Below are 27051 nucleotides of genomic sequence, written 5' to 3'. Positions count from 1 at the left end.
GCCGCCCTCCCCGCGGCGGGGGGGCTCACCCCGGGATGGGGGCGAGGGGGGGACCCCGCTCTGACCCCCCCCCCCCCACCCTCCGCGACCTTTTTGGAGTATAAATAAATATTTTGCACACTGCCGGGGCCTGCGTCTGTGTGGAAGGGGTGGTGGGGATTTTTGGGGGTGCCCCCCCCCCCCAAAGTCCTTGCTGATTGATGGGGGAGCCGGGGCTGGCTGGCCCCGGAGCGGGGGGGAAAGGGGGGGGGGCACAGCGGGGGACGGGACTTACTGGAGCAGAAAACTCTGGGACGCGTGAAACGGCACCCGGCTCAGCCCCGGGGTGCTGGCTGCCCGGGAGGGGGGCGCGGGGCGGGGGGTGCTGTGGGTTCTGAAGCCCCCTCCTCTCCGTTCAACCCCCCCCCCCCCCCGCCAATCCAGCCCCATATGCTCCAGCGCACCCACTTCTCGCCCCACGCATCCCAACACCCCCCCCCCCAGCACCCCCTTCTCTCTGCACCCCGCCCCCCCAGCCAGCCTCCCCCACCCCTCTGCACCCCCTTTCCCCATCACCCCCCCCCCCGTACCCCCCTTCAGGCCCCCCCCCATACCCCTCCATCCAGCCTTACAAACCTCACCCACGCCCCGCCCACCCATCCATAGCCCCGCCCACCCATCCATAGCCCCGCCCAGCCTTCCCTAGCTCCGCCCGCCTCCCCCGGCCCCCCCCCCCCGCCCCTCGGCCCCGCCCGCCTCTTCCACGGCCCCGCCTCTCCGCTCACCGGTCCCGCCCCCCGCGGTCCCGCCCCCGCCCCGCCCCTGGCCCCGCCCCCGCGGCGGTTCGGCCCCGGAAGCGGCGGCGGCGGCGGCGGCGGGGGGCGGCGGTGGCGGCTGTCGCAGTGCGCGGCCGGAGCCAGCGGAGCCGCCGGCCCCAGCGGGCCGGGCCGGGCCGGACCGGGCGGTGCCGGGCGGTGCCATGAAGGGGAAGGAGGAGCGGGAGGGCGGCGCGGGGGGGCCCGGGGCGGCGGGGCCGGGGGCGGGGGGCGCGGGGGGCGGCAGCCCCGAGAAGAGCCACAGCGCGCAGGAGCACAAGGAACAGGGAAACCGGCTCTTCGGCGGCCGCAAGTACCCCGAGGCCGCCGCCTGCTACGGCCGCGCCATCGTGAGTCCCAACGGCATCCCCACCCCGGGCTGGGAAGGACCCCTGGGACGGCACCCCCCCCCCCCCCCGGGCCGGGCCTGGACACCTCCGGAACGGGAGTCCCCTGACCTGGACACCCCCCACCACCCCCCACCCCCGCCCCGGACACCCGCCTCTGGGTCTGGCCTGGCCACCCCTAAGACAGGACTCCCCTGGCCTCGACCATCACCCGCGGGCCTGGACTTCCCCCCCGGGCCCGGACCCCTCTCCGGGCCCGGATCCCCGCTCTGGGCCTGCCCCCCCCCCCCTCCTTTGGCCTGGACTCCCCCCCCCCCCCCCCCCCCAGGCCTGGCCTAGCCCACCCCCCACCCCCCGGATCTGGACACCCCCCCAGCCAGGCCTGTCCCACCACCAGGCTCTGAGCTGGACCCTCCTGTGTCCACCCCCACCAGGGTGCCCCCAGTCTAGGCCCGTCCTCCCCCCACCCCACCACATCCCCAGGCTGGGTTTGGTAGGGCAGACCCACCCTGGGGTGGAGGGCTCCAGCCAGCACCTGGTGCCAGGGAGACTGTCCCCCTCCAGGCGTGGGACACAGGCTGCCCCGTGGGAACCGGCCCCAGCTTGTCCCCCATCCATCCCGGTGACTCCCCCCAGGGTACAAGCCCGAGCCGACACTCACGGCTCTCATGGCTCTCACCAGGGTGACGGCGTTGCGCAGCCGGCTCACCGAGTCACCCTGCTGTCACTGCGTCTCGCCCCTGCCAGCGCTTGCCGTCACCCGCCATAACGTGGGTCTCGCCTTGCAGAACCGCAACCCCTTGGTGGCCGTCTACTACACCAACCGAGCCCTCTGCTACCTGAAGATGCAGCAGCACGACAAGGCACTGGCGGACTGCAAGCGAGCCCTGGAGCTGGACGGTCAGTCGGTGAAGGCTCACTTCTTCCTGGGCCAGTGCCAGATGGAGATGGAGAATTACGACGAGGCTATCGCCAACCTACAGAGAGGTGAGCGGGCATGGTGCCGGTGTTCCCCCCGCCCGTCAACCAGAAAGAGGCCAGGGATGGTGAGAGGGAAGCCCGTGCCGGCTCTGAGATGCTCTTTTTCTTCCCCAGCCTACAACCTCGCCAAGGAACAGCGGCTGAATTTTGGGGACGACATCCCCAGCGCGCTGCGCATTGCCAAGAAGAAACGCTGGAACAGCATCGAGGAGAAGCGGATCAACCAGGAGAACGAGCTGCACTCCTACCTGACCAAGCTGATCATGGCGGAGAAGGAGAGGTAACGTGGCACGGGGCAGCGGTGGCACCCGTAAAACCTTTTTTAGTGCCACGAAGCCGTCACAGCTCTGTGCACGGTGCCTCTGCCTTCCTGGAGGTGCAGGCAGAGCCCCGCAGCTAGGGCAGCAGCAGCAGCAGGAAAGGGAGCTATAGGGTCCCTCCATCACTTCTGATCTCCCTGCTCTGTCCTAGGGAGCTGGCTGAGTGCCGAAAGACTCAGCAGGAAGAAAATGCAGACGAGAGCCGGAGCCGGGTTCAGCTGGCCAGCATCGAGGCCAAACACGTGAGCCGGGGGGTCGGGGCTGCTCACGGAGGCTGGGAGTCGAGCTGGGGCTTCCTCGTCCCATCCTTATCCCCATGCTCTGCTGTGGCCGAGGAAGCCGTAGGGCTGCAGCTGTGCAGGCAAAAGCCAGGAGACCCCAGGGCAGAGCATGGCTTCTCAGCCTTCATTTTGTGGCTCGAGCTGCTGTTGCAGGGCTTTCGTGTCCCCTCATGATGGCTGCCCATGCTCTGTCATCCTCTTGTCCCAGCCCGGGGCAGGCTGGCAGTAGTGACGCCTGTTTGTGCTCCCCCAGCTGCTGTACCTGTTGTTCTCTGAGGGCCGTGCAACGCGAGCAGCTCTCGGCCGCATGTGGGTCTGAGTGCTGGCCCAGCGCAGGGGACTAATCCCGAGATAAAAATAGCCCCACAAAGGAAGGTTATTTTTAAGCTGGATCACTCCTGCCTGGAGTCGTGCGAATGCCAGCCGGGGGCTGTGAAGGCACAGGGGCCACCAAGGACCTGCCACAGCACCCATGGGGTGGGAGCCTTCGGGGCTCTCTTCCTGGAGACCCGTAGACCCCGTACACTGGGGTCCCCTCATCCTCAAGGGCCTTTTCTTTCAGGACAAATACCTGGCGGACATGGACGAGCTCTTCTCTCAAGTGGATGAGAGGAGGAAGGTGAGTGTGCCCCAGCGTGCACTTTGTCTCTCCCCATCTGGAGCTGCTTGCCGTAAACCTGTTTTAGTCCATGCTGTCACCTCTGCTGTCTTCCCTGCTTCCCGCTCTGAGCTGGTACCGCCTCCCAGCCCTCTTTTTTTTTGCTGCTGGGCTCGCCTAGCCCCTCCTGACCCAGCTCTGCTTCTCTCGAGCCAGAAGCGGGACATCCCTGACTACCTGTGTGGGAAGATCAGTTTTGAGCTGATGAGAGAGCCCTGCATCACTCCCAGTGGGATCACCTACGACAGGAAGGACATTGAGGAACATCTCCAGGTACCGCCGGGCCGGGGGCAGCGGGGGCTTCCCAGGATCTTGTCTGCAGTCCTCTGCCCATCTCCTGCCTGGGTATGAAGGCAGCTGCCTGCCCAACTAAGGGCTCAAAAGCCTCCTTGGGTTTGGTCCCAGGTACCTGCCTGGGCAGCTCCCTGCGGAGGTGCTGGGGCAGGCAGGAAGGCAGCGGGCGCTGCCAGGCCCTGCCCAAAGCGGAGGCGGCTGTTGGCAGGGGTCTTGTGCCTTGACCCGCTCTCAGCCTGCTGGGAGGCACTTTCAGAGGGGGGCTCTCCCTCCGCCCCTCTCTTTCTTCCCCCCGGCAGGCATATGGATGCCTGGGTGTTGTACCGGATCCCGGCACAGCGCTGGCCTCAGGGCTGCTTGTGCCCCAGGGCCGAGGCCAGGTGCGTGGAGTAACCGGTTCGCGGCCGTCTCCTCCCTTGCAGCGCGTGGGTCATTTTGATCCAGTGACGCGGAGTCCCCTGACCCAGGACCAGCTGATCCCCAACCTCGCCATGAAGGAGGTGATAGACGCATTCATCTCGGAGAACGGCTGGGTGGAGGATTACTGAGGGGCCGAGAGGCCAGCACTGGCCCCCCTGGGCCACCCCCCGGCCTCGGCAGCACAGATGGCTCTCGCTGGGCTGGCACCGGCACCATGCCTTACTCGCTCTCCGGCTATTCCCCCTCCGCTCCAGGTGCCCAGAGACCCAGCGACAGTGCTGGGTGAGGGCATGTCGCCATCTCCCCTTCCCGAGGAGCCACAGGGGCTGGGCGTGCACGAAGGCTCCCCTCTCCACCAGCTCCTTGCGGACCACAGCACTTGGAGGAAGACCTGCCCAGCGGTTTAAGATGGGCTTGTTGCAGTGACCTGGAAGGTCTCGCCAGCATCTTCATTGCCTAGAGAGCAGCTGACAATCCCCAAAGATCACATCCTGCTCTGGGGAGGTGCCGTGAGGAGCTTGCCGGGATGAGCGCCTGGTGCTGGTCTGGCCTGGTCCCCTCCCTGTGTACATAGTTGGTTCCTCCTCCTTCCACCTCCTGCCTGGCCAGGGTTGTGTCCTCCTCTTCCCTGTAAATAGCCCCTTGTTGGGGTAGGAGACCAAGGATCCTGCTGCGGACACCAACTCCTCCTCTGGCTTTTCCTGGGAAACAACTACCCTGGGGCTGGAAGGGGCTGGCTCGCGTGTCCCCTCGCCTGCTGGGACCGTGGTTCCCTGTGAACAACCTCCCAGGTTGAAGTTCTTCCTTTTATTGAAATCCCTTTAAAAAAAAACAAACAAAACAACCCACACCAAAACCAACAAATCTGCGTTCGACTGAGACTCCAGCGTTTTGGTCGGCTGACAGCCTGCCTGGCTTTTGAGCGCCCTCTGGAAGTTTGCCAATGTCAATTAAAAAAAAAAAAAATATATATAAAAATAAAAAAAAAAATTCAGCAATAAATGTGGAAAAAAGAGCTGGAGTGGTTCACAGTGGCGATCTCTGCACTGGGCAGGCACTGTCCTGGCTTGGGAACCAGTGCCACACATGAGGAGTGGGTTTGCCTGCTGCCTGTTCTGCCTGCACTCTGGTAGCGGCGGGGAAGTACCAATACACAGTGAGCTATGGCAGAAAAACAACTTTAATCCAAGGGGAAGGGAAAAGACCAGTAAAAAACCAGAACTTCTTCAGGCACTTGGTCCCGACACCAGTATTTGAGTGGGTGGCTGCTAGCTCTGTGGTGGTGGCAGGAGCCGGAGCTGCTGCCCCAGCACGCTCTCACCGCAGCCAGGGTGGTGGCACAGCCAGGACGATGGTGGCACATCCTTGGCTTTGCCGGCTCTACCCCAGGAAGGTGGAGATGAAGACGCTGGTGTCCAGGTTGAGCGTGGCGTGCCACCAGCGGTCAGGGAAGTACAGGACCTGCCGGGAGAGAGTGGCGGGGGATCCCACGGGCTCCTGGGGCTACTCCCTGCCTCCTCCCACAGTCCCGGGGTCGGACTCACCTCCCCGGGGCGGAGGGTGCACTCCAGCGGCCGCTCAGCCAGCGGCAGCGCAGGGTACGTGCGGTGGAGCCAGGCCAGCGTTGTCTCGTTGGGGTGGAAGTGGGGCGTTTTATCCGGCGGGTACAGAAACCAGCGCTGGAAGACACCAGTGAGGGGACAACCCCCCCCTCCCATTTCCCCTCCAGCACCTTGGGCTCAGCCCCAGGGGGGCTTCCCCATGTTTGGGGGTTGTCCATTGGGGTCTTTTTTTCTTTCCCCGACACCCCAGGGCTCGATTCTCACCTTCCTGCCAAAGATCACTTCGGAGTAACCGGGGCCATGCCAGTGAAAGGGAACACCAGAGCCAGAGCCTACAGCAGGAGGTGGTGGGGGGGGGGGATTGGTGCTGGGGAGACACCCCCCCACCCCAATCGTGCCCATGCCCACCTCTGCCAGCACCCACCTGCAATCCCAAAGCTGTAGGCAGGGCTGGTGCCCGGGATGCCGAAGGGGGGGGGCACGTACTGCTGGAAGAGGGGGCCCCACTCGGTGAAGTTGTTGTCCCCGAAGAAGTAGAGGGTGTCTGGGGGTGGGGGAGAAAAGACAGGGAGGATGAGGCCGGTGAGAAGCGGGGGGCTGCCGGCTGCAGAAAGGGGGACGGGGCTACCCACCGCTGCCCAGCCTGGCCGGATCCTGCGGCTTCAGCAGCTGCTCCACGTACTCCTGGAAGGGCACATCCACTGCGGGCAGGGGAGAGCTGGGGGGGGGGGCAATGCGGGCACCCCTCCCGGGAAGGCCCTGCCCGCCGGTGGGGGGGCAGGGGACGCTGTGGGGCGCAGCCCCCTGCTCTCACCTTTGCGGTAGGAGTAGGTGTTGGCCGTGCTGAGCCGCACCGGGCGGGCCCCGAAGGCCGCCAGCAGCTTCTCCCGGGTGCAGAGGGCACGGAAGGCCTGGGGGGGGGGACGACACACAGCGGGGCCGGGATGATGCCGCTGCCGCCACTGCTCCCGGGGCACCGGTGCGTGTGTCGTCCCCCCCCCCCCAGCTCCCCCTTCCCGCACTCACCGAGTTGTCCGTGACCCCACGGAGGATGACCGGCCGGGAAAAGGCGAACCTGGGGGAGAGCACGGCAGCGGGGCTTCCGCACGGGCGACCGCACCGGGGCCGGTCCCAACCCACCCCCGGGGTACCGGAGCCGACCCCAACCCACCCCCGGGGCACCGGAGCCGACCCCAGCCATCTTCCTCGGGACCCCCCCCCCCCCTTCACCAATCCCCCGGGGCCCTTCCCCGGTAGTCTGCCCCGGTCACCGGGGGCTGTCCCCGGTCCTCCCCACCGGCTCTGCCCCTACCCCCGCCCCAGGACCCCCTCTCGGGTCGGCGGCCACCCGGGCCGGGCCGGGTCGCCCGTACCGCTGCAGGAAGAGGGAGTAGGTGAGGGAGGCGTCGGCCCGCTCCACGGTACACCGTTCCTCCTCCGGCACCGTGCCCGCCAGCCTGCAACGGGATGCTCCGCTCAGCACCGGGCGCGGCGCTGGGCCAGCCCCCCCACACCCACCCCAGCCCCGGCCCTTACCAGCCGCCGCCCGGCGGGTCGGTGCAGCCCGCGGGCCGGGTCCAAGCCAGCGGCAGCAGCAGCAGCGAGAGGAGCCGCCGCGCTGCCGCCGCCATTCGGGAGCGGGACCGGTACCGGGGTCACCGGCGGACTACGCTTCCCGGCAGGCACCGCGGCCAGGGGTGACGCCGCGCACCGCCATTGGCTGGACGCGTCGCTACGATTCCCGGCAGGGGCCATGCCTTAAAGGGGCCACGCCTTAAAGGGGCAATAGGGGAAGTGGGGACCACAGCCTCCCGGGGCACCGCGGCGCAGGGACCCCCGGCCGGGGAGCGGGACCGGGGCCGAGCTCCCCCCGCCCCCGGGGCTGCCCCGGCGGCCGCCGCTAGCAGGTTAAGCAAAGACAAGAGGCACGGCTCAGTTCAGCTGCTCTGTTTGGTTTTAATCCAGTACAAAAGGGCCGGGCAGGGGGGTGGGGGGGGGCCGCACGCAAGCCCCTATTTACAAAAAAATAAATACAGGGAGGGAGGCGCGGGGAGCCCACCGCTGCCTGCCCCACCTGGCTGCCGTCTCCCCCGGCCGGCGAGGGGCTCAGGTGTACTCGCAGAGGTGGCCGCAGCCTGCGGGGCAGTGGGAGCTGGTCTCCAGCCACTTCATGATGTGCTGGAGATGGCCGCCGTGGCTGCAGCCCTGGCACCAGACGAAGAGCCCCTTCACCACGTGGTGACAGACGGCACACATGCTGGCACACTGTCGACACCTGCGCCGGAGAGAAGAGGGCAAGCGTGGGCAAAGAGAACCCTCGGGGAGGGCAACGAGGGGGAAAGAGGGGGTACCAACCCCATCCTCCTGCCCCTGCAGCCCCTCTGGGACTCCCCTTGGTGACCAGAGAGCGGTCCCCCCACCTCCCTGCCCGCAGCGCTGCCCTCACCTGTCGCAGATCCAGCCCCTGTTGCTCATGGGCCGTTTGCAGTTGCTGCAGTTGACGTGCAGGGTGGTGGAAGCCTGATTGAGGCAGTTGATGGCGCGGCACGTGCTCAGCTTGATCACCTCGTTGGAGATGTTCCAGAGCTGGAAGCGCTGCAGCAGGTCGATGTAGGACGTGTACCAGTGCTCCTGGGGACAGCCACAGACAGCTGAGCCTCGATGCCCCCCAAAACCCCCTCGGGCTCCCAGTCCTGCGTCCCAAAGGCAAGATTCCTGCAGCAGGGGAACTGCTCTTGCAGGGCTGGGGAAGAGGCATCCTTCCCCAAATCAACAGGCCAAGGCCACTTCCCCACCCTGGCCCTGTGGACACCACCTCGGGTCCCTGCCAGGACTGGTGGTAGGGTGGCCAACTGGGTCCCGGGGGTCCTGGAGCTGCCCACCCTGGGTTAGAGCGGGCCTGACTGGAGAAGGGAGGTGCCCAGAGCCTAGGCAGGATCCTATGGCATTGGGATACACCACCTACGGGTCCCACCAAGTTGTCCTACTCCATCTTGTGGGGTTGCTGCACCAGCCCCGAAGGGAGGTTTCAGTTCCTACCCAGCCAGGAAGGGGCTTCCCGGGGTCTACCTGGGTCTGCTCATCAATCTCCTTGCGGATGCGGTCTCCCAGCACAATGAGGACGGACACGGCCGTCTGCACATCTCCCTGCTCAGCATAGAAGAGGAGCGTGTCCCGCACAATGGGATTGAAGAAGTCAGAGGGCAGGCGGTTCTCGTAGAGCGAGTGGGAGATGGAGATGAGGGAGAAGGACTCCACAGGTGTCAGTGACACCGTCTCAGCCTCGTTGCCGCTGACGTGAGGAGAGTCAGCCTTGTCTTGCAGGTGGTCCAAGGCTGACGGGTTGTCCACAATTTCATGGCGCAGGGGGAAGGCTTCTTGGGGAAGGCTGTATTCCTGCTCTTCAGCTGCGAGGAGAGAGATCTGATCAGGAACGAGCAGGGAAGGCCAGGAGAAAAATCGAGCTGTGTGTCTGGCACAGGCAACACTAGCTGAGTGAGCACTCACCATGCGGGTTCTCATGGTCCATCATGTACAGGTCATCCTCATCTGCTTCCACATCTCCCAGCAGATAGTCTGCAGGGACATCACTCCCCTCCGTCTCCTCGTTGTCTGCGAGCCCAGGGAGACAGAAATCAGCTCAGCCCCCTCAGGCACATGGATGGATCCACATCTCCCGTGTCCTGCCCCAGCGTGCCAGGCTGTGTCCGAGCCAGATGGCTCAGCTGCCCACTGCAGTCGTGCTCCTGGCACCCACAGCCACCACTGTGGGGGTCACTCACGGGGGTAGATTGTCCTTCTGCAACACCCTGGGGCTCAGCATGCTTCACCTGGGGGCTGCAGCAGGTCCAATCACCCCAATTTACAGGATAAATTTACCAGTTTGTTCCATATCAGGGCCATCTACAGCTGAGGAGGGAAAAGCCACAGGACCACCCCAGAAATGTTACCCTCATTGTTGATCAGGGTGGAGGAGGAATCCATGAGGATGTTTTCCGTGCGGCTTTCTCCTTTGCTGCGGTCCAGTCTTGACTCGCTGCCCAGCCCAGAGGGGATGTCCTTCAGGTTAAAGCTGGGAAAGAAGCCAAATTTAATAGTCACAGAAGTTTACAGCTTCCGTTCTAGGCAGCAAACAGCCTGGAAATAGGTCTCCAGTTGGGATTTGAATGGTGAAACACAAGATATGATGATTTCCCTGAGAGCACAGAAGTCAGCTGTCCCCACCTGGTAACTTAAAGATACATTGCAATTGTTAACACAGCCCTTTCTCCAAGCCTGGCATCTCTGCACCTGCACTGCAAAGGTGCCTGCAGAGGTCTTCCTAAAGGATTTCTGAGCTGAGTGCAGGCTCTTGACTCCATCTCTTAATATTTACCTTCACCTCAGAGGTAGGTAAACAGGAGCTGCCTTGCTACAAGGTGCTTGGCTGTTTGTTATGCATCACCGCTCTCAGGCTTCACTGAGACGGAACGCGAAGGGAATGGGGTTGAAGCAGAGCCAAGCTCTTCAGCTTGCTGCCTGCGGTTTAAGTCAGTGACAGACAGTGACCCGTCTGGATGCAGAGCTTGGTCAAGGAGAGCGTTTTCTTTGATGTTATTCGAGGATTTGCCACTCACCCTGGGAACCCAGCCCTACAAGGTCTGACAGCTAATTTGGAGTCCTCACCCCTCACTTTTATGTCATTGAGAAGAGGAAAAACAAGTTTTCCTGCTTCATCAGCCCACGATGGGGCTTTCCACACCAGCCAGTGAGTTACTTGCAGAGCTGGGCTATCCTCTCCCTTTGAAAGGCAGAAGAGAACCTCTCCACACCAGTAGCTCTAGCTCCAGCGGCAAGACAGAGGTTCTCCAACCCCCACCCTCAGTCACAGTCACTAATTAAGTAACTGCAAAGATGGTACCAGCCCCATGCCTCACCACAGCTTCAATCTTCGTTTCAAAGAGGGAAGGGAGCAGCGTACGAGGCTGCATGGCTCGAGGCCAGGCTGGCCACTCACTTCTCATACCCACACAGAAAATGGCAGTGTTCAAACAATGCCAACCTGCAAACCAGCGTGGCCTGAGGCTGGGGGAGAGCTGTCCCTGCTCCCACCCCACAACTCCAGCCCAGCTGAGGAGCTGTCTCTGCTCTCCCGCTCACAGAGCCACCCCAGCCATCATGTCATTTGCTGCAGCTCCAGCACCCCTTACCTGTTCATGAGCGGAAGGGTGGTGCTGCCTTTCCCCATGCTGTGGTTGAGGTTGGTGGATGACACGGTGCCAAGGCTGGAATAGATAATTCGCAACATCGTCCACGTTTGAGCCACCTGCATGAGAGACAGCTGCGGTCAGACCTTGCCAGGCTAAAAACCAGGCCCCGTGCAGCCACGTGCTTGACAGCAAATTCCCACTGTCAGCTGATCTAGAGAGCTGGACAGGCTCTCAGGGGAGTCAAGTTTCTGGGTAGTGAGCTGTGCTTGTTGTAGGCAACAGCAGTATGGGTTTGGTGCCAGGCAGAGGTACACCTTCTGGAGACAGCCAGAGGCCACAACCAGATGGAAAGCTGCCATCCAGCAAAGGTGGCAGGCCTCATCCTGACAGCACCAGCCTAGGTCTCACCTGGTTGCGATCCAAGCCCTTGGCCACCTTGGCATTGTGGTCACAGAGCTCGGCCAGGGGCCTGCCAGCCAGCGCATACTGCTTGGCAGTATGCACAAACCAGTCCATGCTGCCACTCTCCACATCTGTCTCAAAGACACTGAGGGCACTGGAGGAGGAGATGTACTCAAATTGCTCCGTGGGGTCCAGCTTGCGCTTGAAGAAGATGGGGTGACGCCGGTCCCCGATGTAGGGCTTGCGGTTGGAGTCGGAGGAGATGAGGCTCTCTTTGGCAGCGAAGGCCAGGTCTCCGTAGAGGCTGTAGCACAGTCCCTCAGGGTTAGCCCGGTCAATGGGCTGGCTGGCATCCTTGAAGATGTGCTGGTAGAGGGTGCTGTCCTTAGAGCCCGACAGGAGGAAATAGGGGTCATGGAGATGACGCCACACAATGCCCGTGGTGACGTCCTTGTGCTCCTCAAACATGGCAGAGGGGATGAAGGGACGCCGCACATCCCAGACGTAGATGTTGTGGTCCACCATCATGGAGCATGTGGCGATGTGGTGCTTGCACTCTGGGCGCCACTTCACCCGGGCCACGGAGGCGATGGTCTGCACGCAGTAGATCTCCTTTGCCCGAGTGGTGTTCATGTCCCACACCTTCACCATCTTATCCCGGCCGCCTGTTGCCAGCCAGCCCCTGGAAGAAGGATGGAGAAAGACGGTGAGACGCCAGCTTGGGCCAGGATCTGTGCCCATTCACCTCTCCTTTCCCGCCCCTGCACAGAAATGCTCACAACACATTTATGATGACATCCACACCAAGGGGAGGCAGCCAGGCTGCAATCGCATTCTCACGCATGCTACTCTAACGCCTCCGCTCTCCAATAACCAGGTCAGGCAACACCCCTCCTTCCTGCTCCCATTTAAGGCCCTGAGCCACACTCATCTGAAGGGCTCCCAGCCAGACTAGTTTTCCTCAACTCTGGTTTCCACTTGCCCAGGACAGCAGAGAGGAAAACAGCCAGTTTGAACATATTTCAGTACCTCTCTAAGCTCGTGAGGAGTCGCAGTGCTGCCTGGCAGGGAGCGAGGAGGGACCCGCACACCACAACAGCTGTTTCCAGATACACCCCAACTGCCCCCGGGGCAAGGCAAGAGGGAAATATGATCAAACACAAGCAAGCCATGTCCCAGAGCAGCCGTGCAGCACCCTCCCTGAGCTGAGCACTGGAGCAAGAGGCTGCCCTGACATGGGGGGCCAAGACAGCAGCTTGCTATACTTGATCATTAGCAATCCAGTGCCTCAGAAACTCCCAATTTGTCAAAAAACAAAACAAAACCACCCTAACACACCCCCAAATCCTCAAAGCAATAATTACTCCCATCTTCCAGCAATGGCTCAGCCCCTGACACAAGGGGCCACGGTATCAGAGACCCTGCTTTCCCCCCCTATTCTGCAACATCCCAACTCTGTTTTTAGGGCCTCCCTCATCTCTGCCAAGGCCGGGTGGCTGACAGGGTCTGGCCCCACACACACCTGTCCTCCGGGTGCCAGTCGCAGCAGAAGACAGGCCCGTTGTGGGCCGTGAACATCCTCTCGTAGCGGTCCGGCCGGCGGATGTCCCACAGCTGCACGTTCCCATTCTCAAAAGTGGCAGCAAAGGTGAAGTAGTCCCGGATGCTGAATTGGACATCACGCACACTCTCTGACTGGCCTGAGTGGGGACAGAAGTTGAGATCCAGTGGGACAGAGCTCCAGCAAAGCTAAAAACCCCACCGGAAGAGCCATTGGGGTTCCCAGCCCAGAGAGAAGGGGAAGCAGGGAGCGATGCAGCCACCTTCCACCTCCCGTGCAGGCCCAGCCCACTGCCAAGTGGCAAAAAAAAGCACCAAAATGCCTCTCAGCTCTCTCCCTGCCTGCTCCAGACATCATGCCCTGAGCAAACCCTCCTCCCGAGCATGGGGAAAGGGCAAAGCCCCCAACTTCTACCTCTCACCACCATAAGGGGGCAAGCAACAGCCCGCATTCATACCAGAGAAGGTGCTGACAGAGTCCTTCTTGCGCAGGTCGAAGCATTTCATGTAGCCATCCTGGGAGCCGCTGAGGAGCATGTAGACCTCGGTGGGGTGGAAGCAGACCTTGTTGACAGTGCGCTTGTGCTCGGTGAAGAGCTGGTCCTGCTTGTTGCGGGACGGCTTGCCCAGGTTCCAGGTGACGACGACACCGTTGGTGGCAGCGGTGGCCAGCAGGTTTTCGTCCATCTGGTGCCATACTACATCCGCGCAGCTGAAGTTCAAGGAGGGTTTGCGGCCAACGCGGAGGTTCAGCTTCTCCACAAACTGGTCCTCTTCAATGGAGTAGATCTTGAAGATGTTGCGGCCAGCCACCACCACCTGGGCAGCATCGCGGCACACACTGATGGCATTGGCAGGGGCATCCAGGTGGCAGAACATGGTCCGTCCCGTGAGGGTGTTGCCCCCCAGAGCAGTGGTGACCCTGGCCATTTTCTCCATGGCCGTCCTCGGGGCGCACTCCCCTCTCCAGGAGCAGGCTCGGAGGCTTGCGTCCCCACAGGCTGCATTCACGCTCACTCGGCCACCCTGCTCCACTTCAGCCAGAGCTGGGAAGGAACAGGCTCAGCTCCCACAGCTCCTGGCAGGCCCAGGTGGCTTCAACCGCAGCTTTTTGTGGCCACATCAACAGGCTGCAGAGGTGAGAGGCTACAGCCCAGTTACTACTTGCGGGGAGAGAGATACAGCCCCACGCCGGGCTTCTCCTCCTGCTGCCTTCTGTAAATCCTTCTCAGGGAGTTCTTGAAAAACCTTTTCTGGGTTCCTTGTTCCCTCCTCAGTTCAACCCCCCGAGACGCTCCAATGATGAGAGTGGCTGTTACTGGTGCTACGGGAGGTCAACTACAGCAACGTGGACTGAGGCGAGCAGCTTCTCCAGCAAGAGGTTGGGCAAAACGAGGCCGCAGTCATCTCCGCAGGGTGCTCCCTGCACCTCAAACCCCTGCAAGCACCACAAGCTGGAGTTCACCCTGCTTGTCTAGCAGAGGGGGGCCTGCAGCTCCCCCCGCCAGGCACGGGAGCAGGCCAGGGTGCCAGGGGCTGGCACCTACTCTGGGGCTGCCCTGGGGCCAGCAAGACTGCTTGGGGATCATAGGATCTCTACTGCAACCCACAGGCTATCGTCCCCAGAGCCAGGCCGAGCTCCTACCCCAGCACTGCCCCCCGCCAGCCCCTAGGCCCTTCCCTCGCCAGGCCCCCCAGCCTCCTCATACCCCACATCCACCCCTCCTCATGGCCTGCTCCCGACCCACAGCCCCTCAGAGCCTCCTCAGTGCCTGCTCCCACTCCTCAGGGCCCCCTCCTGGCCTAAGGCCTCCTCAGGGCCCCCTCCTACCCTCCAGAGTGCCTTCAGGGCCCCCTCAGGGCCTCCTCATGCCCTTCAGTGCCCCCTCAGACCCCAAGGCATCCTCAGGGCCCCCTCAGGGCCTGCTCCCACTCCTCAGGGCCCCCTCCTGGCCTAAGGCCTCCTCAGGGCCCCCTCAGGGCCTCCTCAGTGCCCGCTCCCACTCCTCAGGGCCCCCTCCTACCCTCCAGAGTGCCTTCAGGGCCCCCTCAGGGCCTCCTCATGCCCTTCAGTGCCCCCTCAGACCCCAAGGCCTCCTCAGGGCCCCCTCAGAGCCTCCTCAGGGCCCGCTCCCACTCCTCAGGGCCCCCTCCTGGCCTAAGGCCTCCTCAGGGTCCCCTCCTGCCCTTCAGAGCGCCTTCAGGGCCCCCTCAGGGCCTCCTCAGTGCCTGCTCCCACTCCTCAGGGCCCCCTCCTGGCCTAAGGCCTCCTCAGGGCCCCCTCCTGCCCTTCAGAGCGCCTTCAGGGCCCCCTCAGGGCCCCCTCATGCCCTTCAGTGCCTCCTCAGACCCCAAGGCCTCCTCAGAGCCCCCTCCCGCCCCTCAGAGCCTCCTCAGGGCCCCCTCCCGCCCCTCAGGGCCTGCAGCCGGCCAGGCCCTCCCTCTCCGCAGACCGCGGTGCCGGTGCCGTACCCGGTGCCGTACCCGGTGCCGTACCCGGTGCCGGTGCAGCTCCGCCGGCAGCTCGGGCCGAGCAGGCCCCGCGGCCACAACGGAAGCGACCGTCAAGCCCCGCCCCTCTTGCGCCCCGCCCCGCCCCCTTCCGCCGTCAATGCCCGTCCGCCCCGCCCACGCCCGTCCCCACCTCCGAACACGGCCCGCCCCCCGCCCCGGGCAGGCCCCGCCCCGGGATTAAGCCCCGCCCCCGAGTCAGACCCCGCCCCCCGGACGGAGCGGGGAGGCGGGGAAGGCGGGGGCGTGGGGTTCGGGGGGGAAAATGGGGGGGTCGGGGGGGGATATGGGGTGAATTAGGGTGGTAATGCCAGGGGGACGTGGGGCGCAGCGTGGGGGGGTGCGATGGGGAAAATAGGGGTGTCGGGGGGATACGGGGTGCATTGGGGGTGAGGGTGCAGGGGGGGAAATGGGGGTGTCGGGGGAATATGGGGCGCATCGGGGGTGTAGGGGTGCACTGGGGGGATATGGGGGTGCACTGGGGGGATATGGGGGTGTGCTGGGGTGTAGGGATGCACTGGGGGATATAGGGGTGCACTGGGAGGATATGGGGGTGCTCTGGGGGGGTGGGGCTGCTTGGGGGGTTTGGAGGTGCCCTGGAGCGTGGGGCTACCCTGGGGTTTAGGGGTACAAGGGGGGGTGGCTATACAGGGAGATACAGGGCTACACTGGGGGATGGGTGTACAGGGGGGTGGGGGTGTACGGGCAAGTGGGGGTGCACTGGGGGGTATGGGGTTGCCCTGGGGACTATGGGGGTGCACTGCCGTGGGGGGGTGCAGAGGGGAGTATGGGGACACCCCAGCCCCAGGCCTGTGGCTGTGTTGGGACTGCCCGTGTGACATGGGACCGGTGGGGTGCACAGGGCTGATGGGACCCCCCCCCCCCAACTGGTGCTGTCACCTGCAGGGGTGGGGGGACCCTCCATGTGCCACTGCCCCACTTGTCCCCAGCCCCTGGCACCCCTGTCCTGGCCCTCATGTCCCACGGGCACCGGTGGGTTTGGGGGTCCAGGCAGCCCCCCACCCTGGCTGCCGCCGTGCCAGGGTGCTCTATGCCCCGGCAGTGCCACCCTGTCCCACGGCCCCAGTGGCTCCCAGTGCACCTCAAACCCCCTTCCAGGGCCACGAGGGTCCTTGCACCATTTTGAGGCCAGAAAGGGGTGTTTTGGACAAAGGAGGGAGCGGAGGCAGCAGGTGGTGCAGCAGTTCCTTCCCGCCCGGTACAAAGGCAAAACAAACCGAAAGCGTGTCCGTGTCCGTGTCCGTGCCCGTGTCCGTATCTGTGCCCACGCTCCTCTGGGGGCCGTGCAGGCAGCCAGGGTGGCAGTGGGCGATGCCCCGGGGATGGCCACCGAGCCCCCTCCTACGCCGGGTCCCCACGGGCACCCCAGCCCCATGCCCGGCTCGGCTCAGGCCAGGGGTCCCCCCGGCCCCCCGCTTGCTGCTGGCATCGGGATGATGGCTTTCCAGCTGGAAAAGTGGTGGCAGTGGCAGCGTGTCCTAGGTACCACCTCCCGCCTTCGCTCTCTGCCGCCAGTGTCCCCGCGATGGCTCAGACCTGGCCCCGGTCCCCCAGGACACCCCATCCCAGCCGGACGGGTCGCTCCTCGACGTTGGCATCCCGCGGGGAGCAGCAGTGCCCCACTGAGCCCACGGAAACTGGGGTGCAGCAGGGTCCCCAGGGCGAGGGGGGATGCTTGCTGGGAGAGTCCGGCTCCCGGGGCACGATCCAGCTGGGGCGAAGGCTTATGGAGGGGCCAAGTGGGGGCTGTCACTTGTCACCGTCCCCCCTGGGTACCCCGGAGCCTGCCGTACCACGAGACTGAAGCAAGCGAGCATGCGAGGGTGGTGGGCGGGTGGGCGAAGAAAAACATCCTATTCACCAGGAGAAAGCGCCGGGCACCCCAAGGGCAGGGCCGGGGGCTTGGGGGTACACGCAGCATGGGGGGGGGTGGCTCGGTGACCCGCTCCGGGGGTGCGAGAGGACCCATCCAGCCTCTGCTGCCACCCATGAGTGCCAAAAATAAGCATCCTCCTCTCGCCCATCCCCAGGAGCATCCTTTGGTCCCCAGGAGCACCCTTGGCAGTGGGGCCACATGCCGTCTTGGCACCAGGGTGGGGGCAGGATGTGGCCGGGGGGGGGGTCACACCGCCGTCGCCTTCCCACTTTGGGTTTCCATGATGTCTGTTCGTCCATCTGGGAGGGATTGGCAGGACACCGGGAGGAGGACGGGCAATGGCAGCGGCGTGGGGGGAATTTACAGGGTACCCGGGGGGGCTCCGGCAAGGGGTGATGCCATCCCCCATCTCCCCCCGGAGTCCCGTGTCCCTCGGGGGCGTCGATGCAGGGGGGTGTCCGGGGTTGGTTGTAATCAACTGGTGTCTTTTGCATCCCCCAGCAGACGGAAAGAAATAGGGTGGGCGATGTCAGACCAGGCGGTGGCGGGGTGGGCGTGGGAGCGGGGCGGCCGGATCCGGCGCTACTCGATCACCATGCAGCACGGGAGGTGCTGGGAGAAGTACTTGAAGAGCTCCGGGGTGGCCCCGGGGCAGTTGGTGAGCTCCAGCTCCTCCAGCTCCTGCAGCTGCACCAGCCCCGATAGCCCCGTGGTGGTCAGCAAGGGGCAGCCTGCAAGAGGACAGGGCACACCATCATCCCAAAATACCATCATCCCAAAATACCAGCACCCCAGAAAACCCCCAGCGCCCCAAAACCAGCACCACAAAAACACCAGCACCCTAAAACACCAGCACTCCCCCAAAAAGCACCCCAAAACAACAGCACCCCCAAAAACACCACCCCAAACACACTAGCACCCCAAAAAATCAGCATCCAAAAAACCAGCACCCCAAAAAGCCCAGCACCACAAGAGCACGGCCATGGACCCCATCCCCGGAGAGCTGAGCTGGGTGCGGGTTCCCTGGCGATTTGAGGGGATGCAGGAGCCGTGCCATGCTGGGGAGGGGGAGATGCTGGCTGTCCCCCAGGCTGTCCCCAGGACTGTCCGGGTCCCCACACCCCGTGGGGACCCGGCCACCTCATCCCAGGGGAGCAAGGTGGGGGGTCTCACCGGCCAGCGAGAGGAGGCGCAGGCTGCCCATGCTCAGGAGATGCTTCAGGCCAAAATCCTGCACCTGGAAAAGAAAATGGAGTGGGAGCGGGGCGGGGGACAAGGGGGGGGTTCCATGGGGGGCGGCCACCATGGCACCAGGGGCTCGGCATCGCTGGGGCAGGGTGGCAGGGCAGGGAGCTGGGTGCAGGGGTAGGGAGCTGGGTGCTAGGGCAGGGTGCTGGGGCAGGGTGCAGTGGCTGAGTCCTGCTGAGCTCACAAGAGGACCCCATCCCTTCCCTGCTTCCCAGCACCAAGTCGTGGGGGCTCCAGCCAGCCTGGGGTGCCCACCCTGAGCTCGAGGCCCGTCCCCAGGGAGGTGCCAGCCACTCTGCCCTCCCCGCCGTGCCAGCCAGGGTGGGCACAGCTGTGTTCCCCCACCTACCTGGCAGCACCAGCGCAGGTAGAGGCTCCGCAGAGATGACATGGTGGACAGGTAGCTGAGGCCGGTGTCGGTGATCCGCACGCACCTGCCGGGGACACAGGGTGTCAGGGCCGGCTGGGAGTGGGGCACCCATGGGTGTCCCCAGACTGTGGCCCCCCATGCAGCACCCACTGCTTCCAGCATGGCTCAGCATGGCATGGCACGGTGCGGCATGGCTTGGCATGGCATGGCACGGCATGGCTCAGCATGGCTTGGCATGGCATGGCATGGCATGGCTCAACATGGCTCAACATGGCATGGCATGGCATGGCTCGGCATGATGCAGCATGGCTCAGCATGGTTTGGCATGGCACAGCATGGCTCAGCACAGCTTGGCACAGCCCCGTACCTGTCGAGCACCAGCTCCTCCAGCTTGTGCAGGTCACAGGCGATGTACTCCAGGGCCATGTCGGTGATGCGAGGGCACCAGGAGAGGTCAAGGCTGCGCAGCTTCCGCAGGTTCTCAGCCACCAGCTCCACACCGTCATCCGTCACCTTGGAGCAGCCCGAGAGGCTGAGGACGCTCAGGTTGGGCAGGCTGTGGACCATGTTGACCACGCCGTGGTTGGTGATCTCCCAGCAGGAGTTGAGGCGGAGGGTGTGGGTGGTGTAGCCTTGCTTGGCGGTGAAGTAGGCGAGCGCCGTGTCCGTCACGTGGTAGGCTTGCAGGTTGAGCTCGGTGAGGTTGGGCAGGAGCTGCGAGATGGCGGCGATGGCGTCGTCGGCCACGTTGATGCAGTCGCTGACGCTCAGCGCCGTGATGCGGGCGTTGAGGCTGGACCACAGCCCGGCCTCCGTGAAGTCGTTGCAGCCCGACAGCTCCAGCCGCACCACGCCCTGCATCTGCTCCAGCATCACCTGCCGAGGCGCAGGGGGTTAGGGCATGGTGGGCACCACCACCTGCCCTGCGCAGCCCCGTGCCCCGGCCTCAGCCCCCTCTGAGACCCCTGGGACTCTTTCTGCTGCCCCCAGCCCTGCGTGGGTCCAGCCTTCTCCCTGCCCCCCATCCCAGTGTTGGAGCAGCGCCCTGCTCTAGGACATGCAAGCATCCACAGGGACAGGAAGGGACAGGCAGGGACCCCTGGTCGCAGCCCCGACTGTGTATCTGGTGCTCTTGACAGGGGCAGGATTAATGCCCACTCCCAGCCTGGGCACTGCTCGGGTAGGATGTGGCCACGGAGCAGCTGGTGCTGTATTTGGCCGTGGTGTGGGGCAGGGGACCTCAGCGGGGACCTTGCCTGGCACCGTGCAGGACCATGAGTTGCTCCACCGCCATCTGACCCTCAGCCCCCTGCCCAGGCAACCCCCCTTGCTGGGGAGCAGCCAGCCAACCAGGGATGTCCCGGTCCCCTGAGCCCTGCTCATCACCCACCACTGCATCTACCACCCAGCGGCATGACCGCCTCGCCTGGCTTTCCCTTCCCAGCAGCATCTGCAGGCAGCATCCACAGACAGCAGGGATGAACCCCCCACAACAGCATCCTCACCCCCTGCCTGAGAGGGCGGCTCAGGCTGCAGCCCGTCCCACTGCCCAGACCACAGGCAGGGGCTAGTGATGCTGCCTGCACTCATGGGATGGCCATGCTGCTTGCCTGCTCCTTGCCTATGGCCGGTGAAAACTGCCCACGCGTGTGTCCCCACAGCCACTGGGAAGGACCTGCCATTGCCACATTGTCAGCTACCCAGTCGCCTTGCTGGCGTCACCTACCTCCAACCCTGCGTCCGTGATGGTTGACCTCTTAAGGCTCATGGACTTGACCCCCTTCTTGGAGAGGGGGTAGTTGTCAATGAACTCACAAATGTCCAGGTCGGAGACGCCCACGAGGCAGAAGCCGTCGAAGCCACGGACAGCAAAGCCCTGCAGGCTGACGAACTCCTTCTCACCACCGGGCAGGATGTTGTAGAGCTCTTTGGTGTGCAGGACGGGCGTCAAGCCTACCCAGAACTTGGGTTGGTAGAGCACCCGCCGCCACGCCTTGCACACCTGTGCCAGCACGCACTTCTCGCATGCCGAAAAGTACCAGAACAAGCGGTTGAGGATCTTCTCGTCCACTGCCAGCTGCCTTTCTGAGGGCGAGCCGGGCAGCCGCTCTGGTGAGGGCTGCTCCGAGCCTTCGCTCGTGTTCAGTCCCACCAAGGAAGCGCCAGGAGGGGAGGAGACGCCAGCCAGAGCGGCCAAGGAGAGAGGGGAGGCCAGGCTGGGGATGGGCAGGTCGCTGCGATGGGCTAAGGCTGGGCTGAGGATGGCAGGCACGGAGGAAGGCTGGCACAGGCGGTTTTTCACGGCGGGGGTGCCTTTGGTGATGCTGGCGGAGCCAAGGCCGTTGGGTTGTGTGGGGATCTTCACCAGTCCATTGCGGGGCAAACATGGGGGCTTGGTGTCGCCGTTTCTCGGGTTCGACATCTTCCACAGGTCTCTCTGCAACACAGGGATGTTGGCTGAGGGGCTGCCGGACTGACAGGGAGAGCAGGCAGGGAGAGTGGGCAGGGAAGGCGGGCAGGGTTGGAGGATGTTGTGGCACCGGCAGGGAGGGAGATCCTGGGGGTCCCCGTGCAGGGAGCAGGATGGCATGGGGGAGCGGGCAGTGCAGGGCTGCTGGGCACAGCAGAAGAGGGGTCGTGCCTGGGGCACAGAGTGGGGTCCTCCGAGGGGCTGTGTGGCCCTGGCTTCCCCCGTGATGGGGAATGGACGGGGATTTGTCCCCAGACATTCACATCCTTCTCTCAGCCCAGGATCCAGCCACCAATGGGAGATGGAGCAGGATCATAGAATCATAGGCTGGTTTGGGTGGGAAGGGACCTTTAAGGCCATCTGGTCCAACTCCCTGCAATGAGCAGGGACATCTTCAACTAAATCAGGTTGCTCAGAGCCCCGTCCAACCTGACCTTGAATGTTTCCAGGGATGGGGCATCAACCACCTCTCTGGGCAACCTATGCCAGTGTTTCACCACCCTCAGCGTAAAAAATTTCTTCCTTATATCTAGTCTGAATGTGCCCTCTTTCAGTTTAAAACCATTACCCCTTGTCCTGTCACTACAGGCCCCGCTAAAAAGTTTGTCCCCATCTCTCTAATAAGCCCCCTTGAAGTGTTGAAAGGCTGCAATAAGGTCTCCCTGGAGCCTTCTCTTCTCCAGGCTGAATAACCCCAACTCTCCTAGCCTGTCCTCATAGGAGAGGGGTTCCAGCCCCCTGATCATTTCTGTAGAGGGGAGAAGAGGCAGCAGTGGTGGAGCAGAGCTGCCCACACTCACTGTGCCAGTAAGGTGCTCATCAGCGAGCCTGTGCCAGCCGGGAGCCTCGCCGAGCTTTGCTGAGCCTCACAGCAGCCGGGCAGCACCCCAGCAAACCAGGCCAATAAATATTTCAGCAGCAGCGAGGCCAGCTTTCCAACAGCCCCGCCGCACCCCGCCATCCATTATTCAACACGTTTCCCTCTATAAATACAGAGGTGAATAATTGATGGGGGCTCAGCCCCCCCGTCCTGCCCCAGCCGGTGCCTGGCGCAGGGCCCCGTCGGTGCGCTGCCTGTCCTGCCCACACCCTGTTTGCTGGTGCCATGCCAAACCCTGCCAAAGAGCCGGGTCTGAGGCTGGAGGGTGCTGGGCTCCTGGCAGCCCCTGGGGACACGGTGAGGAGCTGGGGCCCAGGGGAGCGGCTTCCAGCCCAGGGACCAGGGGACAGGGACATGGTCCCTGAGCCCTGAGGGATGGCTGGCATGTCCATCCAGCAGTGGTTGATGGGACCTGAGGACTCTCTCCATCACCAGCTCCCCCCCAGACCCAAGATAAAAGTGAGGCAAATATTTTAGCTGCTTGATTTGGGATGGATATGGCCAGGCCCTGACAGAGGGGCACCGAGGGAGCAGCATCCCAGCTGGTGATGCTCAAGGCCCAGGTCTGCAGGCTCTGAGGATGCTCCATGCGGCCTGGGGGGGATGGCTGCCAAGTGGGGTGCAGCCTTGATCCCCTGCTGCCCCCAGCCCATCACTTTCACCCTCACAGCATCGCTGGGCCTCATCCAGCCCTCCTGGAGCAGCCGGGGAGGGGAGCAGCCACCCAAAAGGCACCATGGCAGAGCCCAGGAACGCAGGCAGCTGCCTCTGGCACAGCTGGCTAACCCCGTGGGGTGCACGGCGTCTCCTGGGGACACTCTGCCTGGCACAGCAGGGCGGCAGGATGGGGCTGGTGGGAGCTGCTGAAGCCTCTCCCATGGTGCAAGTGGCAGTGGTGCGGAGATACCTGCAGCCAACCAGGCCCGGTGGCAGCGGCAGCACGAGAGCCCAGTCTCCGGGGATGAGCCCAGCCCTGTGCAGACAGTCTGGCGCCGTTCCCCTCTCGGATGCAGCTTCTGCTGCCTCTGTTCATGCTGCCCGACAGAGGAGCTGGGCCTCTGATGCTTGGACATGTGTTAAATTCACTTGAAAGCAGGAGAAGAGGAGGGGAAAGAAGGAAGAAACTTAAAACCAGCAGCTTGGTGTTTGGCAGCAATTAGGGAAGCAAACAGAACATGCACCAGGGTGTCTAACAGCCATACAGCACAAATCCAAACAGATAATTACCAGGCGGCACGGAAAGGCTGTCACTCCAGCATGGACCCCACAGCCAGAGCTGTGCAGCATGCTGGTTGCCCCCAGGGAGAGGGCAGGTGGTGGCAGAGGGGCAGCCTGGGGCCTCAGTAGCCCAAGGGGACAGTCACAGGAGGAGACAGATGCTGACAAGTCGCCGGACTGAAATGCAGCCAGCGGGAGGTGTTGGCAACGGTTACAACCAGCTCAGACCTCGGCTGGTCCCCGAGGCCGGGCTCGGGGGGGGGGGGGCTGAGTGGATTCAGCAGCTTTCCCAGTCCTGCCTTGGAAAGCTGAGCCAGGTCCTCCCTGCCCCAGGCGCTGAGGCTGCCTGGCTGGCTCACAGAAATCCCGAACTGTGAATGAGCTGGGAAGTCACTTCAAATAGAAAGACAGCCAGAGATTCAGGCCTTCTGGGCACAGGCAGGCTCCAGGCAGTGGCAGCGGGAGGCCGGGCAGGCAGGCTGGCTGTACCCGGCTGCATCTCTCCAGGGAAATGGGCAGACAAGAATCTGGGGATTCCTACCACCCCAAAAGGAGCAGGTCTGCTTGGGGGGAGGATGCCAGACTGGAGATGGTGGTATGGGGACACAGACTGGAGAGGGGAGTGGGTCCAATAGCTGCTCTCTCCTCTGTCTCTGGCACCATGGGCAGTGCTGGGATCTGCCCTGCACTGCTGCAGGAAAGCCGCTGCCTGCAGCCAAGCAGCCCCCCAGATTCCTGCACCCCAGGGCTGAGGCTACATCACTCTGATGTACAAAATGCAAGTACCACATCCTGCGGAGATCAGAGCTGCTCTGTGCTGGGATGCCCAGCACACATCCTGCCCTGTCCCAGGCCCTCCCTCCAACCCACTGAGACAGCAGAAGGACAGAGAGATACAAAGCCATCAGCCTTGGAGGTGTCAGCACAGAGCCCCTCTGATGTTGCAGCAGCTCCATGAGCACCTCCATATGCTTTTTGGTCACCCCAAAGCAGCAGGAGAGCAGAGATTTGGCCTTTCCTCCTCTCCCCATCATCTCACTGTTTGCAGATTGCATGACTGGGCCAACCACAACATCATCATCAGGAGAGTTCAGCACTTGGTACAACCATCCTTACTCTGGGATCCCACAGGAAAGGCCCAGCTTCACAACCCCCCTATAGCACTCCCACTCCGCTTTTGCAGGCCACAGCTCATGGGGGAAGCATCTACCAGCAGTGGAGTGACAGGTCCCAATCCACAGTGGGAGGAAACCTGACAAAAGCAAAGGGCAAAGTCTTTTAGTCTCCCAAATTCACTCCAGGGTGCACATTTCACAGGAAACATCATTGCCAGAGAAGTCACTCCATTCATGAGGGTTTTGTCATACACAATGAGCGATGATGCAGTGGTGGGGGGTGGATTTGACGCAGGAGGAGAGAAGGAAGAAGGGGGTCTAAGAGCCTGTCACTACAAACATTACACAGACGATGAAGATGCTGGGAAGAATAGGACAAAAGCTGCCAGGAAGACAGAGCTTGTCCAAGCCGTTGGGAGAGTTTACCATCTCCATGTGGTAGTGAAGAGGGACGAGGGCCTCAAGAGATGGGCAGGATGATCAGTCCCCCTGTTAGTGCCACCCCTGCGTGGGTGTTCGCTGGGAGACCTCACGCTGTGGCAGATGAGACCCGCTGGATCAGGCAGTCATCCTACTGCAGCCAGGCTCGAGGGCGAGCTCTGGACCGGCCGGGCTTGAAGCCTACCGAGGGCTCTGGGTCAGCCGGGCTCGGAGGCCACTGGAGACCCGGGTCTGGCCCAGGCGTGGGAGCCAGCGGGCTCCGGCCCTGCTGGCCGGGCGGGCCCCTTCAGCACCGCGGACAGCGGCCCCGTTCAGCACCGCGGACAGCGGCCCCGTTCAGCACCGCGGACAGCGGCCCGGCCCCGCGCTCTCCTTGCGTCACCCTACAAGGGCACCCCGCCAACGTGCCCCTGCGGGACCCCCCCGCCTCAGCGGCCCCCTGCCAGGATCCACTATTGCCCTGCCAGGTCCCTGCCAGGATCCACTATTGCCCCACCAGGTCCTTGTAAGAGATCCTACTGTTGCCCTGCCAGCTCCTTGTAAGAAGTCCTACTATTGCCCCGCCAGCTCCGTGTGAGGATCCACTATTGCCCCGCCAGGTCCCTTTGAGGACCCACTATGGCCCCACCAGGTCCTTGTAAGAGATCCTACTATTGCCCCACGAGGTCCCTGCAAGGATCCACTATTGCCCCATGAGGTCCTACTATTGCCCTGCCGGGTCCCTGCCAGGATCTACTATTGCCCTGCCATGTCCTTGTAACAGATCTTACTATTGCCCCACCAGGTCCGTGTGAGGATCCGCTATTGCCCCACCAGGTCCCTCCAGTCTCCCCTCCTGCCCTGCCAGCTTGCTGTGAAGCCTTGTTATTGCCTTGCCAGAATCCAAGGCTGCTGCAAAATTATTTCTGTGGAGCCACTGCTTCAGTGACAGGGCTGCTCGGCAGCAAGCAGCCATCACTCACGGCTTCCTGCACACACACACGCAGATATATATATATATATATATATGCATACACAGACACACAGGGGCACACACACAACCACCCTGACAGAGCCCCAGGAACTGGTGGATGCATCTTACACGAGCCTTGGCATTCAGCTGCACATATACATGCACACATACACACACAGAGATAAGCGCATGCACGCGCACACACACACACAGAGGGTTGCATCAGCTGAATTCATTAGCCCATCTATTTTTACTAATGCAGCAAATCAAGTTGCTCTACAGGCGGAGAAAACACACCCGAGACATAGTGCTGTGGCAGAGCACAGAGCCAAGGCTTTTGTCCAGCACTCCTGAGGGTAAAGGCTCCCTGGGACTCCCTCAACTCTACACAACATCCCCAACCTGCAGCAATGCCAGGCAGGCTTTGGGGGGGCTGAACCTGCCAACCAAAGCACATGGTAGTAATAAAGACATCCCACTACAAAGATCGCCTTCCCTGGCAGCGCTTAGTGGTGTGTGAGCTGCCTCCTGCTCTGATCCTATCAGGTCAGACAGCTGCCTGTGCCGTGAGTAGAGGGTGTACAATCACTGGCCTCCGAGGCTGGGTCCCCTTGGAGGGCTTGGATGACCCCGGCAATGCAGAGGAGCCGCAGAAGGCCCTGAAGGAGTCACTGGCTCCCCCGGAGATGGAGGGACAGCGGGTGTGTTTGAGTGGGGAGAAGCTGTACTTGTGCACGTGTGTGTGTGTACAGGCAGATCTGTACTCCTGGGCTCAGCACTCACACAAGTCAGCTGGGAGAGAGGCTCAGAGCACAGCTCCAAACTCAGTACTACCTAGTCCCCCACTGCACAAGCCAGGAATTTGTGGTGGGGAAGGGCCTCACCGCTCTGCCTGACCCCGGAGACCTGCCATTTGTGTGATGGGAACCAGGAAACTCCTTCCTGAGATTACCCTGAGAGCCCCTTGGGAGACTGGAGGGCTGAGAACAGCTCTCCTGCTCCCTTGTTGGCTCCCAACGATGCTAAAGAGCTCATCCCACCTTGCAGCGGACAAAGAGGCTCAGGAGGGGCTGGGAATACAACTGGTATGAGTCCCATTCCTGCCAGCTGCTGCTCTCAGTGCTGGGCTGGGTGGTGAATC

General features: G+C 63.0%; 4 protein-coding genes across 7 annotated transcripts; 1 reads left to right on the top strand and 3 right to left on the bottom strand.

The window, feature by feature from the left end:
* Positions 1-913: 913 nt before the first annotated feature.
* On the top strand, positions 914-5110 carry STUB1 (STIP1 homology and U-box containing protein 1). The gene is made up of 7 exons (XM_075059361.1): positions 914-1144; positions 1930-2128; positions 2237-2402; positions 2594-2684; positions 3286-3342; positions 3538-3654; positions 4098-5110. Exons 1-7 carry the CDS (start codon positions 959-961, stop codon positions 4221-4223), a joined length of 942 nt encoding a protein of 313 aa, XP_074915462.1. The 5' UTR covers positions 914-958; the 3' UTR covers positions 4224-5110.
* A 144-nt stretch (positions 5111-5254) lies between these two features.
* On the bottom strand, positions 5255-7348 carry JMJD8 (jumonji domain containing 8). Of its 2 annotated transcripts, XM_075059363.1 has the most exons (9): positions 7194-7348; positions 7031-7114; positions 6684-6732; positions 6472-6568; positions 6290-6358; positions 6082-6201; positions 5922-5989; positions 5640-5774; positions 5255-5556 (listed from the first exon to the last, which is right to left on the bottom strand). In XM_075059363.1, the coding sequence occupies exons 1-9, from the start codon at positions 7286-7288 to the stop codon at positions 5476-5478; spliced, it is 798 nt and encodes a 265-aa protein (XP_074915464.1). In that variant the 5' UTR covers positions 7289-7348; the 3' UTR covers positions 5255-5475. The 2 variants fall into 2 exon arrangements, with proteins under 2 accessions (XP_074915464.1, XP_074915463.1); XM_075059362.1 differs by lacking the exon at positions 5922-5989 and having other exon boundaries at positions 6290-6341.
* Positions 7349-7589: 241 nt separating this feature from the next.
* On the bottom strand, positions 7590-15385 carry WDR24 (WD repeat domain 24). Of its 3 annotated transcripts, none has more exons than XM_075059388.1 (10): positions 15281-15385; positions 13267-14246; positions 12771-12948; positions 11255-11930; positions 10847-10962; positions 9608-9729; positions 9165-9269; positions 8727-9064; positions 8104-8288; positions 7590-7932 (listed from the first exon to the last, which is right to left on the bottom strand). In XM_075059388.1, the coding sequence occupies exons 2-10, from the start codon at positions 13745-13747 to the stop codon at positions 7764-7766; spliced, it is 2370 nt and encodes a 789-aa protein (XP_074915489.1). In that variant the 5' UTR covers positions 13748-14246; positions 15281-15385; the 3' UTR covers positions 7590-7763. The 3 variants fall into 3 exon arrangements, with proteins under 3 accessions (XP_074915489.1, XP_074915491.1, XP_074915490.1); XM_075059390.1 differs by having other exon boundaries at positions 15305-15384; XM_075059389.1 differs by having other exon boundaries at positions 15293-15381.
* A 2413-nt stretch (positions 15386-17798) lies between these two features.
* FBXL16 (F-box and leucine rich repeat protein 16) lies at positions 17799-23217 on the bottom strand. Its single transcript, XM_075018274.1, has 6 exons — positions 23092-23217; positions 20561-21271; positions 19202-19710; positions 18814-18898; positions 18390-18453; positions 17799-17947 (listed from the first exon to the last, which is right to left on the bottom strand). Exons 1-6 carry the CDS (start codon positions 23215-23217, stop codon positions 17799-17801), a joined length of 1644 nt encoding a protein of 547 aa, XP_074874375.1.
* Positions 23218-27051: the final 3834 nt, after the last annotated feature.

The sequence above is a fragment of the Buteo buteo genome, chromosome 29, assembly GCF_964188355.1.
Source record: "Buteo buteo chromosome 29, bButBut1.hap1.1, whole genome shotgun sequence".
Classification (NCBI taxonomy): Eukaryota; Metazoa; Chordata; class Aves; order Accipitriformes; family Accipitridae; genus Buteo; species Buteo buteo.
Note: the sequence above shows the minus strand (reverse complement) of the source record. Positions and strands in the feature narration are given on the sequence as shown.